Here is a 14907-nt window from a genome sequence, read left to right as displayed (position 1 = left end):
ATACTGCTGCTGGACAAGATGTCTGGCTCTCTGCAGCACTCATTCACGTATAGAGGGTTAAATCCAAACGACGGCCGTTATATCTCAATTTCAACACTTGAACGAACATATTCTTGTGACACACATTAGAAATCTTCCATTTCCAGTGAAAGCTCAACCATTTTGTGCGAGGAGTCCCGTATGTCTGACCCACTAACACATTTCTGCTCAATAGACGGAGTGACGTCATAAGGGGGCGGAGTCCGAGGCGTTCAAAACACAGCTTGCCCTCAATCCTCCCTGATTTTCTGCTTCCTGCCTCTTGTTTTTGCGCTTATTTTTGCAACTGCCCACAGTTCTTTGGACTTATTCGCGCTTCTTTGCATTTTGTTATACTTCATCTTTTAATATAATGCGGCTGCTTTCTGTATATTCACTCCGAAACACAATTCATTCCGAGATTGTTTTCTCCAACAGCATCCGACTGTTTGTTTGACTGTTGCTTTCCGTGAATATGGACTAATAAGAAAAGCCTGTGCAAATGCACCTGCCGTCGAAGGGATTTCCCGCTTTTGAAATCGACGAGGTAAGACTGCTTCAAAACAAAAAAAGAGGAAGACAAAAAAATGTTGCAGGAGCAGCAACTGTTCAAGAGGCTGCAGCAGCTGCAGCCCATTATCCCGCCTGGATCTTGTGTGTAGTAGTTCACCAACAGCAGGCTTAAACAAAGTCACGTACAATTTATTAAAACATTTTGCATTGTAATTCTAGTCTCTCTATCCTACACTGACTGCCTGCAAAGGCTGGAGAATGGCGATGTTGTTGTAGCCAATCTATTTCCTGCAGCTTACTTGGCTCTTTCAGCCGAGGGCTGTTTGTCCGATTATCTGTTTACCATATTCCATATATGTGGCGCCCAAAACCGACAAATTATGGACAGTTTGAATCTGTTAAAATGCTCGTGAATTTAAATTATCTCTTTAATTTGCTATTTTCGCCTCAGCTGTTTAGACTGCTAGACTTTTAGGATTAATTAAATTATTTTTATTATTTTACCGCTGTCTTTGTTTAACTCCCAAAAGGGGACCAAACGCCACAGTGGTTAACATTGCGTCCTCCTCAAATCTATCATACAGTCCATTTTGTTGTCTTACGTTTTTTTGTTTAACTGATAAAGTGGGATCATACTGTTATGTTTCTTGACTTACATTAACGACAATAAATGATGAGTTGGACTACAAGATAGTATTCGTAACTTTTACTGTTCAAGTGCAAAATCAGTCATATTACTTGGCCTATAAACAGGTACACTGACCAGTGTGTCGGTTAACAAAAAGTAGAGCCAAGAAAATACCGTATTCTTTTTCCAAATACTTAACGAATACCATCAAATGTGAAACCCTCAAATCTTCCAAATAAAAGTAACGGTTGAAAGTTCAGTAAGTAAGGTACTCAAAAGATAAAACAGCTGAATGCACTGATGGTTATTTTTGTCTTACCTCCTGAGTGAATTCAAGCAACAGTTAGTCTTTATGAGGGCGAACAAATAGATGCATATTTGTTGTTTCTATTGTAGTCTCTTATCTGTTTCTTCCTCCCCCCCCCTCCCCTGCAGGTGTGTGTGCCCTGTGTGCAGCCTGGCCTGTGCTGTGGTGGCGATGAAGAACCCAGGAGCTGTGGAGAGCAGCCGCCTGGTCGTCCTGCTGGAGGCAGCGCTGGTGAGGGAGGCTCGCCTCTGGAAGGTACCCGTCTTCAAGAACGGATGCATCCAGGTGAGATGAGAGGACTATATACATGTTTGTATATATGGCAACTCATTTGTGCATTTCTAGATTGTTTGAGAGGTGTTAAGTGTAGTATTTAATGTCAAATCATTATCAGTAATGCTGTAATACACAGTGGAATCACATCATAGCATTGTGGGATCTAAAACATTTCACGTTACTCCATGTTAGAGTGTAATATCCCACTGGCTAATTTGGCTGATCCAATCCACAGTAAAGCATTTGCTTTTCAAAAATGTCTGATGCATTATCTTTGACTTATTAACCAATGCACGTTTCCTTTGGCCACTCAGGGCACTGACATCTCTTCATCCCAGCACCAAGAAATGATCGTTTGGCTTGGCGAGATGAGCAGGCTGTTCCAGTTCTGTCCAGAGACTTTTGCACTGGGAGTCTGTGTCCTCAACCGACTGCTGTCCACTGTCAAGGTAGACAGCTGCAACATATAGGCTAGTGGTTTTTAACCTTTTGTCCACAGGCCCATTTTTCTGTGTAGGACAGTAATAGACTTACTTGCTCTGCTGTGTTAAATACTTGATTCTGATTGGTAAATTATGACATTCTGAGGTCTGCTATGTCATCTCAGTGTAACCTTAAAGGAGCAACTCCCTCCTGGAAAAAGCCACTGTCTAGTCAAAGCTGCTGTTCTCTGTAATCGATAGAAGCAATGATAATTGAAATTGGCGCCAAAGCTGTGGAGAAAGTTGTACAAACCGCTCATGGTTTCGCCCATTCTACATTCCTACAACACCCAGCGTGCATTGCACCCCTCCCTCTGAAAGGAGCTGGGATGCTGGAGTGAAATACTACCGTTTTCCAGTCAAGGACATTGATCGCTGCAGGCAGTGGCTCAGAGCGGTACAGAAGACAGAGACATGACATCGGAGGGGAGCGTCCTAGATTGAGGAAGCGTAGTTTAGCAAGCTCCCTGGCCTCAACCAGATGACTCTTTTTACGTAGTCTGGTGGAGGTTTTCCAGGGCCCATTGGAGAAGCGGATAAAGTCCTCTAAAGGCACAGAGTGAAATTGCATTTTTTCTACCATAATGGCGTTAGCTCCCCATAATAGGATGATAGGACTGAGGTTGAAAATCTGTGAACTGGCCCTTTTAAGTACTAAATAAAGTCTCCTTTTTTTTTAGGCCCAACCCAAGTACCTGAAATGTATCTCTTTTACCTCATTGGTCCTGGCTGCCAAAATGAACGAGGAAGATGAGGTAAGACTTCCCCAAATGATACAAACAATATTGTCAAAATAAAGCTGTGGAGAAAAAAAAGAGACCAACGTCAATTCTATTTCAAAACAATACGTTTATTTGCTTCCCTTTGTTTGTGTCTGTTAAACAGGTAATAGGCTCTGTCAAAGACCTGGTTGTGCAGAGCGGATGCAACTTTTCAACAGCGGAGATTCTTCGCATGGAAAGGATCATTCTAGACAAGCTGCACTGGGACTTGTACACTGCAACACCAGTCGACTTCATTCACATAGTAAGTCAGAATTTTAGCAGATAGCAAACATAACATTTTTTTATTTTTTTAACTGGACCTGAACGGGGTCAGCAGAGCATCTCAGAGTAAGCCTTTGAAATGCTTTGTGAATTCAGGTCCCGGTCTTGCCTAAAGACACAGAAGTACAAAAAGCACACATAAAAACCATCATGCTTTGCATCAAGTTGGCCTCAATAAGTGTTCACAAACCTTCACAACACCTTTGGCCCACAGTAAAGACTTGGTCCTGGTAGCCATTGTGCATTTATTTGATCCATTGTGCCCATTATGTCATTAACTCCAATCAGTTCTGGTTGGAGTGTGTCCTTTCCTTTTGTAAATAAACCCTGTAGCAAAGCAGGGAAAATAAAATGCAAATATTAAAATCAAAGACTCCGATTAGAGCATATGTTTGGCTTTCCAAAAAATCAGAATCAAAGGAACTTAAAGATAATGAAATATCAGTTTAAATATTGATTATGCAGTCTGACCTCAGCTGTGATAAAACAGTCTGCTAAGCATCTAAAAACATTGTCTCGGCTTTACTCAAAGTGGTTTAAAGATGTGATTAAACTGATAAAGTGATCACACATTATTGTTTAAATGCTTAATAAAGGTGTGTTTTCACTCTAATGTTTTTTTATTGTCAGCTATCTGCAGCTTCAGTGCCAAATTGACTAAATTTGTAAACCACATTTTGGACAAACCCAAGTTCCATTGCGCATATTTGGTTTTAAAAAAAAACAAAACATTCCAGCATGAAATCTGAATAGAGCTTCTCTCAAACCGTGTAAGACTGCATTTGCAAGCTGCCAGCAAAATAACAGGCATGTTGCATATCAGGCCAAGGCACTTCTGACTAACTCTTACCTGCAGCCCTACAGCTCATCGTCAAACCTTTCAGAAACTTAAACAATGTGGGTCGTTGGCATAACTACGTTATGCTGTGAATTGTAAGACTGTTTCTATTGTCAAAGCACGGTTTGTCATTTGTTGTGTTATTTTGTTTATGGCACAATATTGTTTCATAGCTTGGACCTATTCACAGCGGTTCATTGTTAAACCCTCACAGATCATTGAATCCTGAAGCCTTAACCACTCACTGAACTGTCAACAAACACACACACAACATCATTAAGGTCCCTCATGCTGTTGGGCCCAGGGCTGTATTCATAAGGCTCTTCACAAAAAGTCATCCTTCATATATCGTAAAATGGCAAATGTTTGCCAGAAAAAGTGTATTGCGTTGGCTTAAAGTCTTTGCATCTTTAAAACAAACATCAGGTCAACTTTTGTCAGCTTTTAGCGACACTAGCAGCTTTATGGATCAAAATGTCAGTCTACTACTCGGGTCCCACTCTATTTTCCTAATATTACCTTTTTCCTCCTGTGTCACCAAGCAGGTTTACAGTTATGGTTATGGTACAGTATTGTCTCAGTAAAATATTATACATTTACACATACAATCCCATGAATAATTGCTATATTGTTATCAATTTGGTGACCCCTTAAAGGGGGGTATTATGCTAATTTCAAGCTTCATATTCCACTCTGTGATACCTGTGGAGTAGCTTAGCATAATTTACAGTTTTAAAACCTCCTCATTTTTCTCACACTGGTGCTCTGTGCAGGCCCTCATACAGCCTTTGCCTGAAACGACTCAGTCAGTGCTGTCCCTTTAAGAAACCCCGCCCTTCAAACAAGCTACCTTTCCTCTAATTGGCCAACCAACCGAAGCCTGCTGCACTTTGTGACGTCACAGAGTGTAGAAAAAACAGTGTGAAACCTGGAGTTAACAGCAGACTGAGCTGAGAAGCCTGGGGATTACTCCAACATACTTTTACCTACAGATTTGAAACTTCAGCCACGTTTAGTCTGGACATCCAACATTGTAACATAATATATATGTCTTAAAATGTGAAACTTCATAATACCCCCTCTTTAACTTTCCATATAATAAGTTACATTAGCATAACCTTCTATTTTTAACTAGATTTTGCCATAAATTTGGCAAAACAATATGACACAGTATCATAACATGATAGAATTCTATATATTGCCAAGCCCAATTTTCACATTACATATAGATAATGTTTGGAAGGTCAAATGAATGTACTACCTGTGTTTCCTGTTAAGCCATAAAAAGTGCTCTTAAAGAAAAACTGTGAGATCAGAGGCGAAACAGGACGCAGGCAGTAGTCGGAGCCTTTATGAATACATCCCGTAATTTTTCTCGACAGACACGGTTAACACATTGTAATGATCCACATTATTACAAAGACTTCCATGGAGACAACCTCCTTAATTTTTAGGGATACCAAATTCCTGATGCACATCTCCTCTCAAACATTTTTTCTTTTAAAAGAAGATATTGATTTACTTGCTCAAGCACTATGCCCTGTTGATTTGTGAAGTCTTGTCATGCATTCTGTGAGTCTATAATCTTTAGCTGGACTAAAAGACAACTTGCATTCCCTCAACAAATTAATAACAGCGCTTGATTTGTCTGTGATATTGAAACAGGTGTTGGATTGATATGTTGTCTTAAAGCCACAAACCATAAACTGTCACCAAAATAAACGGCTTGGCACATTTGGACAGATTTAGTGTCTTCTGCAAAATGAAAAACGGCAGTACCTCCACTGCTGTGGTTTGTGGATCTGACTATATTAGTGTGTTCGGTTTACAGTGCGTAGAGTAATTGTTGTGAACCTATTATTGTCCTAGTATTACAAAAATCCAACACTTTCAAAATAAAGAGACATAATGTATTAATAAAAACTATAATAAAATAAAGACATTTTCTCTCTTTATACTATTCAAATAAATACTTTTTACCTATATCTCACAATACATTCCCACTGCCCTGAAAAAACCCTCTGCGTTCCCATTCCTAAACAGTTACCTGCCATTGTCTATAAAACAGCAATCCATAAAATCTATTGTCAGACTCGCCACCATGACACTTTGATATGAACAAGTAAGAGGATTGACAGAGATGCCTTGACATTACCTCTCAATATGCTTCAACATCCGTGTAAAAATGGCAGAATCAGCTATGTGATGCTCAAATCTTTCACCATCTGTGCCCGTATCAGGACTGTGGAATCATAACACACACTGTCCTTAGTTTGCTACATTACCCTGAATCCCAAAATTAAGTAAAGAAGGAAAACTTGGAGCTGGAGGAAGGGAGATGGGAAAGTTGAAGCTGAACCGTTTCAGGGATTTCTTTTTGACTTGCGCACCACATCGCTGAATCTACCTCCCAGTAAATTCCACTCATGGCTTATTTTTGCTACAGAGGCAAAGTAAAGCAAGAGAGCTCGACAAAACATGAATGACAACAAGAAGACATTTGGATGTAACAAACATTACAAAGAGTGATGATATTTTGAAATGTAGTCGGTGGTTGTCGCCCGCTGATGGAGCTCGCTAGCATGTTAGCTTGAGCCTCTTGGTTCAATTAAAGCTAGCTAAAGAGGTGTTTCCCAAACACTATGTAAGAAAAGTATAAAACAAATTCTGTAACTTAAAATTAAAATGACGTTTTTAACATTAAGCCCCACTCAGGTTGGGGTTTACAGCGGAACGGGAACACAGAAACGCACTGCACGTACCATACAATACGAACAAGATTACTATGATTCCTCAGGCAAACGGGCGGGTCTTATTAATAAACCTGATAGTGATGTTCCTACTTGTTTCTCAAGGTGTCCTCCTGTGTGGAGCCGGATGTTTACAGTAGCTTTTAATGCTGAACTGAACACTTGAGAAGAGTAGAGTGTCCTCGGTGGATATAATGGAGGATGGGGTCGAAGGAATGAATGAAATCTTTCTTCCGAGATATACATGGTTAGACATTAAATGTTCTGGTGTATTTAAAGTTGAAATGAAGTTCGTAGAGTTAAGGAATGATAGAGGGATGGACAATGAGAAATATGACATCATTATGCTAACGTTTTGGTCTCGTTCCTCTTCTTTCCTCTTCTCGTCTACGGTCTAGTTCCACGCCCTACTCGTCTCCGGCCACCCTCACCTCGTTCCGTCCATCGGGCTCGGCTCCGGCGTCAGCCGGGACTCAGCAACAGAGCCCGGTTTGCTTCCGGCCAGGCCCGTGCATCAGAAGACGCCACCTGGCTTCCAGGCGGCGCTGTGGACCAGGCAGGTGCAGCACTGTATGGCTTGCCACCAGCTTTGGCAGTTCAAGGGCTCCACGTTGGCCTTGGCCATCATCACTTTGGAACTGGAGGCGCTCACGGCCGACTGGTTCTCCGTCTTCACCGATCTGCTGAAGAAAGCACAGGTAAGAGGAATGCACAGGCCCTCTAGTACGGGCTTTTTCTCCATGGATGTAAGTCAGATATAATTGAATCTGCATATGTAGTCGATAAATTACAAGAACCTTTATTGACCTAAGTTAACAGTCTTTGGGTTACTAAGAGGATATATTTATCCATAGCCAGTACATTTGTTGAAGTAATAAATAACTTAAGTATAACACAGGATATTTTTAAATCCATGATATATGATGTCTTTGAACAGTTAAAATAAATGATTTGTACTCCCCTGAACGACAAAACCACCATGTAATTCTAATGTTTTTTAAGCTCGCAGCCCTTTTTTTATCTATTAGTTGTTGCACTATATTTCAAAATGCCCGAGTATTTTTCCTCCCCCTGTAATTTTCCAAACATTGCACCTACTGCAAAGCAAACTTGGCTCCCTTTTCTAATGCTGGAGATGCTTTGGATGAAGGCACAGCATTAAAAGGCACATATTGGCACATTGCAGTCTGCAAATGACGCTCCATACTGCCAAAAATGGACACACGGCTCTGATTGCAGGCCCAACACATTGATGAGCACATTGCCAACATTATAGAGAGAACCCCCACAGAGATGGACATGTTTGTGAAACATTAGGATCCTTTCTTTTAACCGGAGACAGAAGCCTCACTATACAATTCCATAAGGAGAGGTGAGTTTTCGTTTGACGACGAAAACGTTGGTCAGAGTTGGAGATAAGAGGTTGAGATCCTTTTAATATTGTGGGCCCAGTTTCCCTCAAGAATTTACATTGCAGCCATTGCAACTAGGTTTTAGGTCTGCTGGCTGAGGAGATCAAGCAAGGTCATAACTTAAGATGGCAAAATATAGGCTAATACAGTCTTAAAAACTAGCAGAATTCCCCTTGAAGTATTCCACTCTGTTTCAACGAAAAACGTTATGTCACGATGCCCAAACTAGACAAATCGTCTAGGCAATCATCCTCAGAAATCTTTCTTTAACCATCCCATCATGAAGTAGCAGCATATGACATTTGTGGCACACACCCACTTGACTTGATGTCTCTGCTCTCCCAGGTCGACAGTGGCGAGTTCATCCACTGCAAAGAGATGGTGGACGAGTACCTACACAGCCTTGAGTTCTCCCTGCCGGCCAACGCCGTCTACATCTTCGACAGCGCCCTCATCCAGGACGAGGAGCGAGCGCGGAGCCCCACGCAGCGCCTCAGGCACGGGCGGAGGGGGTGGGGCAGCGTGCAGGGGGACTTGGATGAGTATTACGACGGTTTTAGGTGTTTGTATAAGGAGGAGCTGGCTCCAGGGCCAGAGGGAGACGGTTTTGTGTTCGATTCCCAGCAGAAAAACGTGTCGCCCTGCCCGCCACTGCATCCGGCTGTCAACTAGTGTGACATTTATTCAGAAAAAAACATGTCTAACAAGAGCACAGTGAGAATGTTGCAATGGTAAATTCACATGTTAAGTTTCTTAACAATACCACAACATAGACGGCAGAAAGTCGAGGTCGGATTCAGATTTTGTTCTGGTCTCTTTTGTTACTAATTCACACCCAAAATGTGGATCTTGAGGTGTGTTCGAGGAAGCCTCTGGACCTGATGTCATACCTTGTTCTCTGAGTTGGCAGCCGGGCAGCTGAGGTGAAATTTTGGGATCACTTGGGAAACACTGAGACTGAATTGGGAGTGTAAAGTTTCTTCTTGGTGCATCCATTTAAGTTCTTTCTTTTATTGATGCCATATTTGTTTCTACTTTTTAACCTACCTGTCCTTTATAACCTCAACATATTCCTTTTGTTTAACAAGTTGTAGGTTAAAGGATGAGGCAGGCAGTTGTGTGTATCTTTGTATGAGTGTGGTTGAAGCCAAGAATGGCTTTTTTTTATGTTTGAGAGTTGAACCTGATTTTGTTTCGAGGTATCTTGGTGCTCAGGTTCCTCCACAGAGCCACAAAGCACTTTGAGATTAAGCTTTTTTTTTTAAATGCAAATAATTATATTTTTTCACAACTTTTTTATTATTATTTTAATCTCTCATTTACTTGTACTTAACATTTTTGTGCTGTGTTTATTTACCAGTTATTTTTAGAAGCTACATTTTACAAAAAAAGCTTTATTTTCGTGATATTAATGCTGCAGATGTTTTTATTTTATTGATGCTTCAGCCTGATGCCACTGTTGCATATCAAACAAAAGCACATTTGGGAGATGAGTGCAACACTAGAGCAGTATGACAAAAAAAAAAGTCTTTTGAGATCATGAAATTTTCTTTCTTACTAAGAACAGCATGAGAGCGCTAATAATCATTATCCAAATATTGTCTCTGTGATGCCCAAGTTTTATTTTGTAAATGCCACCTCTTTCTGTACGATGTGATGTCAGTTTTATCACAGCACTGATGCATACTGACAAAGTATACTGTTTCAATTTAAACTTTATTTAATTTTGGCTGATACATCAACAGTTTGTCCAGACAGTTGAAGCCTTACCGGCAGTGAACAGATTTGTATCTTCATTCTTTGACCGCTGAAATGTACTGGTTATATTTTCTACAATGTGAATCGGTTACTGGCTGTTTCTCTCAACTGTAAAGTCTGCTTCAGTTCATCCATCCAAGCTGGATGTTACGCCGGTGACCAATGTTTTTCATATTCCTTCATTTACTGAGGCAGCTATATCTTATTGTCTGGTCAAGCACAGAAATAAAGATATGACTTTAAAAGTCTAAAAGTGTACTTTCTGGTTTGTCACTTTTAAAAGGGTCAAAAGTATGTGTTACTGTTCATAGAAAACACTCTTTGGTAAGCTACTGAAGTCCATATTTCACTTTCGGCGTGTTGTTCCAATAAAGATAGAATAATACTTCAACAGAAGTCATGTAATACTAATAGGTTGTATTCAGCATACATTGTAACAAATGTACAATGTTACAATTTCATTTAGCAGACGCTTTTGTCCAAATCGACGTACATGTGAGAGTTAATGCAACACAAGCAACGATCAAGACAGGAGGGAACAACATCAGGTAGCGCCAACAAACGGCTTCAAATGCGACCGGACACTGGGGCCGACTATATCAGTATGATTGATGAAGTTTACCTCACTTGATTCTACTTATGTCTGGTAAACAACTTTACTAAGTTATTTTCTGATTGCAATGACAACAGCACTCAGCTGTCAAATACCAGAATGCTGTATCTTGAATTATGACCTGAGCCTGATTTTTTGTCATTGGTTATACTGTATGTAAATTATTCGGGCATGGAATAATATGACGAACAATATGATAACATACACAAATCTGTTATTGGGAGATCGCGATCTTCAGAGCTAAATCAAGTAGAAGCTAGCTAGCTGGGGAGATACAGACTGCTAACTCCAGATGGTTAAAGCTAATTGTGCTAATTTTCTTAAACGTTTTTGTTAATGAAGAATATATAATTTGATAAAGACTTTGCTAATTTTTGATCCCAAATAACCAATGACACAGAAGCGAAACACTCCTGTGTTCGTTAGGAACTTTATGATAAAATTCACGTGATTTAGTATGGTTAAGTTTCCTTAAAATGCATAAAAATGTAGGCACTGTCTTTTATTCATGACAGTTTGTCATCATGCATGAAAACTTTTAAATGCCTTTCGCATGTCCACTGCTTCTGTATTGACTGCTCTCTGCCTTTCTAGTGCTCTGTGTCACAGCTTACCGTCATGCAGTCCTGTATGTACAGTATGTAGAACAGGCTGTCAGACGGCCAGTATCAGTGAGTGTGTTGGTCGTGCACTAAAGGACAGAGAGAACAGAGAGCTCTGAACAGATTGTACTGCTGGATAAGATCCAGTGAGCCCTGCAGGTGGTGGACAGAATAATAATAGAGCTGGCAGAGCTTTTCCCAGTAAACCGTAAACCATAACTATGGGCAGATCCTAATACTGTGCTATGACTTCCTCTGTCTGTTGTTGACTCACAAACAGAGTGCTGTAGGCTAAGTATGAAAGGAGTGGTGCAGCAGAAGCAGCAACAATGTGTCACTGTTTTCCAATGTTTAACAGGATGAGCAAATACGCTGAGAAAATAAGTCCAAATGTATTAACATGGAATATAATTATTTTTCTCTTATCAATAGACAATAATGTAAGGTGTTTTTTACCTTGACATGTTTCGACTGCCGTCTTCAAAACACCTTAACTCATTGTGTATTGATAAGAAAAATATTAATAAGTTCAGTGAACACAAGATGAACCTTTTTGTACTATAAAAGGTAATATTTTAAATGTCAACATGTCTGTTGTACATGTTCATTTTATAAGTCACATATGAACACTTCACTACAAAATAATCTTAATCTCACGCTCATTCATTGACTTTTCCTAATATTTAAAGTGGTCATCTCAATCTGTTTTGTACTCTTTGGCGGCACCTATGGCGATAAACGGTATTTGCGGGAGCACACTGGAGATGTTTCAGTCATGAGCAATTCGTTCAAAAATAGCTAATTTTTTTATTGAATTGAAAGGTCTGTTCGTTTCCATGCATTGATTCGTTCCTGCCCTCTGATTAATGTTAGCATGCGACAACAGCCTTTTGGAGGAGGGCTGTATGTATCAAATGACCATGTTATTGATTAGAACAACTACGGAACGTATCACTTGACCGAATGTCTCTCTCTCACTCGTCCACTGAACGAGAAGGGTCCTCGTGAACGATACGACCAGATTATGTACGAAAGTGGGGCAGTATTTCAGGCGTGCATACAAAACCAATTCACAGACGTGTAAACCACTGACAGAAGAACACAAACGAAATTATGTTTATTAAGACATAATGTCAGGAGGTTTCGTAATGGACAAGTTGGGCCAAGAAACGGTTATTTATGGTGTGATGATTTTAAGGGAAGACTAGTGAATGCAATGTGAGCCGTCATCGATCATGAACGAGTGAGAGTGAGGAAGGAGTGAGTGAGCCGTTTCTTTGTCGCTACGGGTAAACCGGAAATGTCACTGAACGACTTGGTGAACGAGTTTCATCAACGAATCTTGCAGCTGAACGAGATTTGAAGATCCGAATCTCTGCAGTGACCGATGACTGCCATCTCTAGAGCACACTTCCCAGATATCCAGACAGTGTTGCATGTGTGACGTCCACGGTTGGCTCCGGTTGCAACTCTTGGTTTTTCCTCACTGACGGTCGCTTTCCTTTTCAGACTGTTTGCTTCATCTGAGCGTCGACTTTGTTTCTTTTTCTTTGGATTTTCACTTATTTTTGAAGTTGTATCTGTAGTCATCCATCTTTTCTTTGTTTGTTCAGCCATAGTCGATTACTGTTTACTCGCAACACTTGCAGAGACCGGAAAAGCAGCCGCTTAGCTCCGCCTACCCTCTCTGGCAGACCAACCACTGCTGGATGATGGAAAACGCATCACTAACTGGGCGCCGCTTGGGATTTTTTTCATGAAAATAACCACCGACACCCAGTCAAATACTATATACTGTAAACGCACAGGCTTTCATCAGTGGGCCATAGGCTCAATCACCATTGTGTTACCTCATTCGGCAATAGATAGTGACTTTACAGACATTTATTTAAATGAAAATCATTGCGATTATCACTTTAAATAAAGTCTGTTTTCATGCTTGAATAAAAATAGCTGAGATGGGGATTAAATGAGGAAGCAGTCAACAAGTGCAGAAATGAGGAACATCCAGCTGCAGTTTGTGTTAACACGCAGACTTTATGTACACACACACCACTCACTGCTAACCATTTCCTTTTTCACACACGTGACTCAGTCATACAAAGTCAATAGAAGTCACTTGTTTCTCCTTTCACACACACACACACACACACACACACAAACACACTTTTTCTTCTCCACCTTCGGTAAACACACACTGTAAACTTGCAATTTTGCCAACACACACACACACATGCAGCTGAGGTCAGCAGCACGGTGGTGAAAGCGGGGAGCAGAGTGAGCAAACATCTCTCCGCTCTTCAGCGCTAAACAGGAAACACTGCATCTCAAGCTGACAGCTGCTTGGGTTACATTTGAGGGCGACCGCCTCCGCGTGTGTGACGGAATAAGCATCTTCACCTGCCTGTGTTTCACTTTTATCTCCTTCCCGGATGAATATTGTCAAACAAATCATGGCAGAGAGAGACAGATCAAAGTCAGGAAGGGGTTGGTGGTTGCATTTATTTCCAATGACAGACAGTAAATACAGCTGCTCTCGCCTCCGTCTCGGAGTGTAAACTCTTCTGTGGCGAGCTGAGGCTTGTAAGTCGTCCTGAATCCTCTGTGTGTATATACACTTAATATATACTGGCTTTATGTTTGTAAGTTTGTCCACTGTCACAACAAAAGGCAATCACTCGTGGTTTACAATATAGTTACATCACTTATGAACAATATTCACCGTCGTATGTGCTTCTTACAATAATATCATGTTCAAAAACTAGTACATTTTGCATATTAGGCTGGGTAAGCTCTTAAAAATATTCACATACATTTTATTGTGTTAATACGAAACAGCACCAAAGTATTGCATAAGTTTTATTAAGACTTAAGAATAAGTTTTAGGTCGTCAGTACCTTAATATGCATACAGCATACAGGTACTCAGTTTTATTGCTTGAGATACTTCTATATAAATGTATTATTTTGACTCTTGATACAGGGATTTAGTCTACTGAGAAATGTACTAAATTTAACTACAAAAAGGTTAACAGTCGCACAAAAGCTGGACAATATTTCCAACAGCTCAGGTATTTGAAACACTTCAGGAAAGGCTTGCTTTCAGTGATACCTAGCCCACTGTGTTACACTGTTACCCAACATGTCTTTAGGGGTTTAACCTCTCGTTTCTGTCTGAATAATTGATGGAAAAACACAAAAATAACAACAGAAAATCTTAAAATCACAAAATAGTAAAACAAAATTGCATATATATAAAAAAGTGTCCAAAAAACAAACAGAAAGAAAGATCCTGAATAAATGAGATGGCCACTGTTGGCAAGTGAACATTTATTTCCTCATTATCTCTCACCATCTTTCACTCTTTTCTCCCCCTGTGGCTTCACCATCATCATCATCATCATCATCCTCAGTGTTTTTGGTCCATGTGCACAATGTCAAGATGGAATGTCAAAACAATAAACAAACAAATAATAAACAGGTGTTGTCGTGGCTTTGGTGATGGAGGACAAATCCATGGTCGTGTGTGGGAGGGTAAACAGCGGCCATAAATTAACTGAAAAACAATGACAAACAATAAAGAAAATAAATTGGATGAGTAAACAACTACTGTATGGAAATAATGATCAATAGAGAAATGATGGAAACGTCAACATAAATACCAG

At 40.3% G+C, this 14907-nt stretch overlaps 2 protein-coding genes across 3 annotated transcripts in view; one reads left to right on the top strand and one right to left on the bottom strand.

Annotated features, from left to right (window-relative positions):
• The first annotated feature begins 257 nt into the window (after positions 1-257).
• ccni2 (cyclin I family, member 2) lies at positions 258-3784 on the top strand. Its single transcript, XM_069675358.1, has 5 exons — positions 258-565; positions 1595-1751; positions 2057-2191; positions 2905-2979; positions 3110-3784. The coding sequence occupies exons 2-5, from the start codon at positions 1638-1640 to the stop codon at positions 3272-3274; spliced, it is 489 nt and encodes a 162-aa protein (XP_069531459.1). The 5' UTR covers positions 258-565; positions 1595-1637; the 3' UTR covers positions 3275-3784.
• Positions 3785-5599: 1815 nt separating this feature from the next.
• septin8a (septin 8a) overlaps positions 5600-14907 on the bottom strand; it is a 42362-nt gene continuing 33054 nt past the window's right edge. Inside the window, exon 10 of one of the 2 annotated variants that reach the window (XM_069675337.1) lies at positions 5600-7538. In XM_069675337.1, the coding sequence (XP_069531438.1) occupies positions 7373-7538 (166 nt within the window). In that variant the 3' untranslated portion in view covers positions 5600-7372. Of the gene's footprint in view, positions 7539-13725; positions 14799-14907 lie in introns of those variants that run through there. The other variant, XM_069675345.1, reaches the window with a different exon arrangement.

Source organism: Semicossyphus pulcher, unplaced genomic scaffold (genome assembly GCF_022749685.1).
Source record: "Semicossyphus pulcher isolate SPU_LCO1_2020_fin unplaced genomic scaffold, fSemPul1.0.p SCAF_10, whole genome shotgun sequence".
Taxonomy (NCBI): Eukaryota; Metazoa; Chordata; class Actinopteri; order Labriformes; family Labridae; genus Semicossyphus; species Semicossyphus pulcher.
This window is presented reverse-complemented; position numbering and strand designations above follow the sequence as displayed.

Excerpts from the sequence above, each read along its gene's own strand:
- ccni2 (XM_069675358.1), top strand. The coding sequence starts at position 1,638 with ATGAAGAACCCAGGAGCTGTGGAGAGCAGCCGCCTGGTCGTCCTGCTG. Across the intron at positions 1,752-2,056 it reads TCAAGAACGGATGCATCCAG|GGCACTGACATCTCTTCATC; the intron begins GTGAGATGAGAG and ends TTGGCCACTCAG. Across the intron at positions 2,192-2,904 it reads GACTGCTGTCCACTGTCAAG|GCCCAACCCAAGTACCTGAA; the intron begins GTAGACAGCTGC and ends CTTTTTTTTTAG.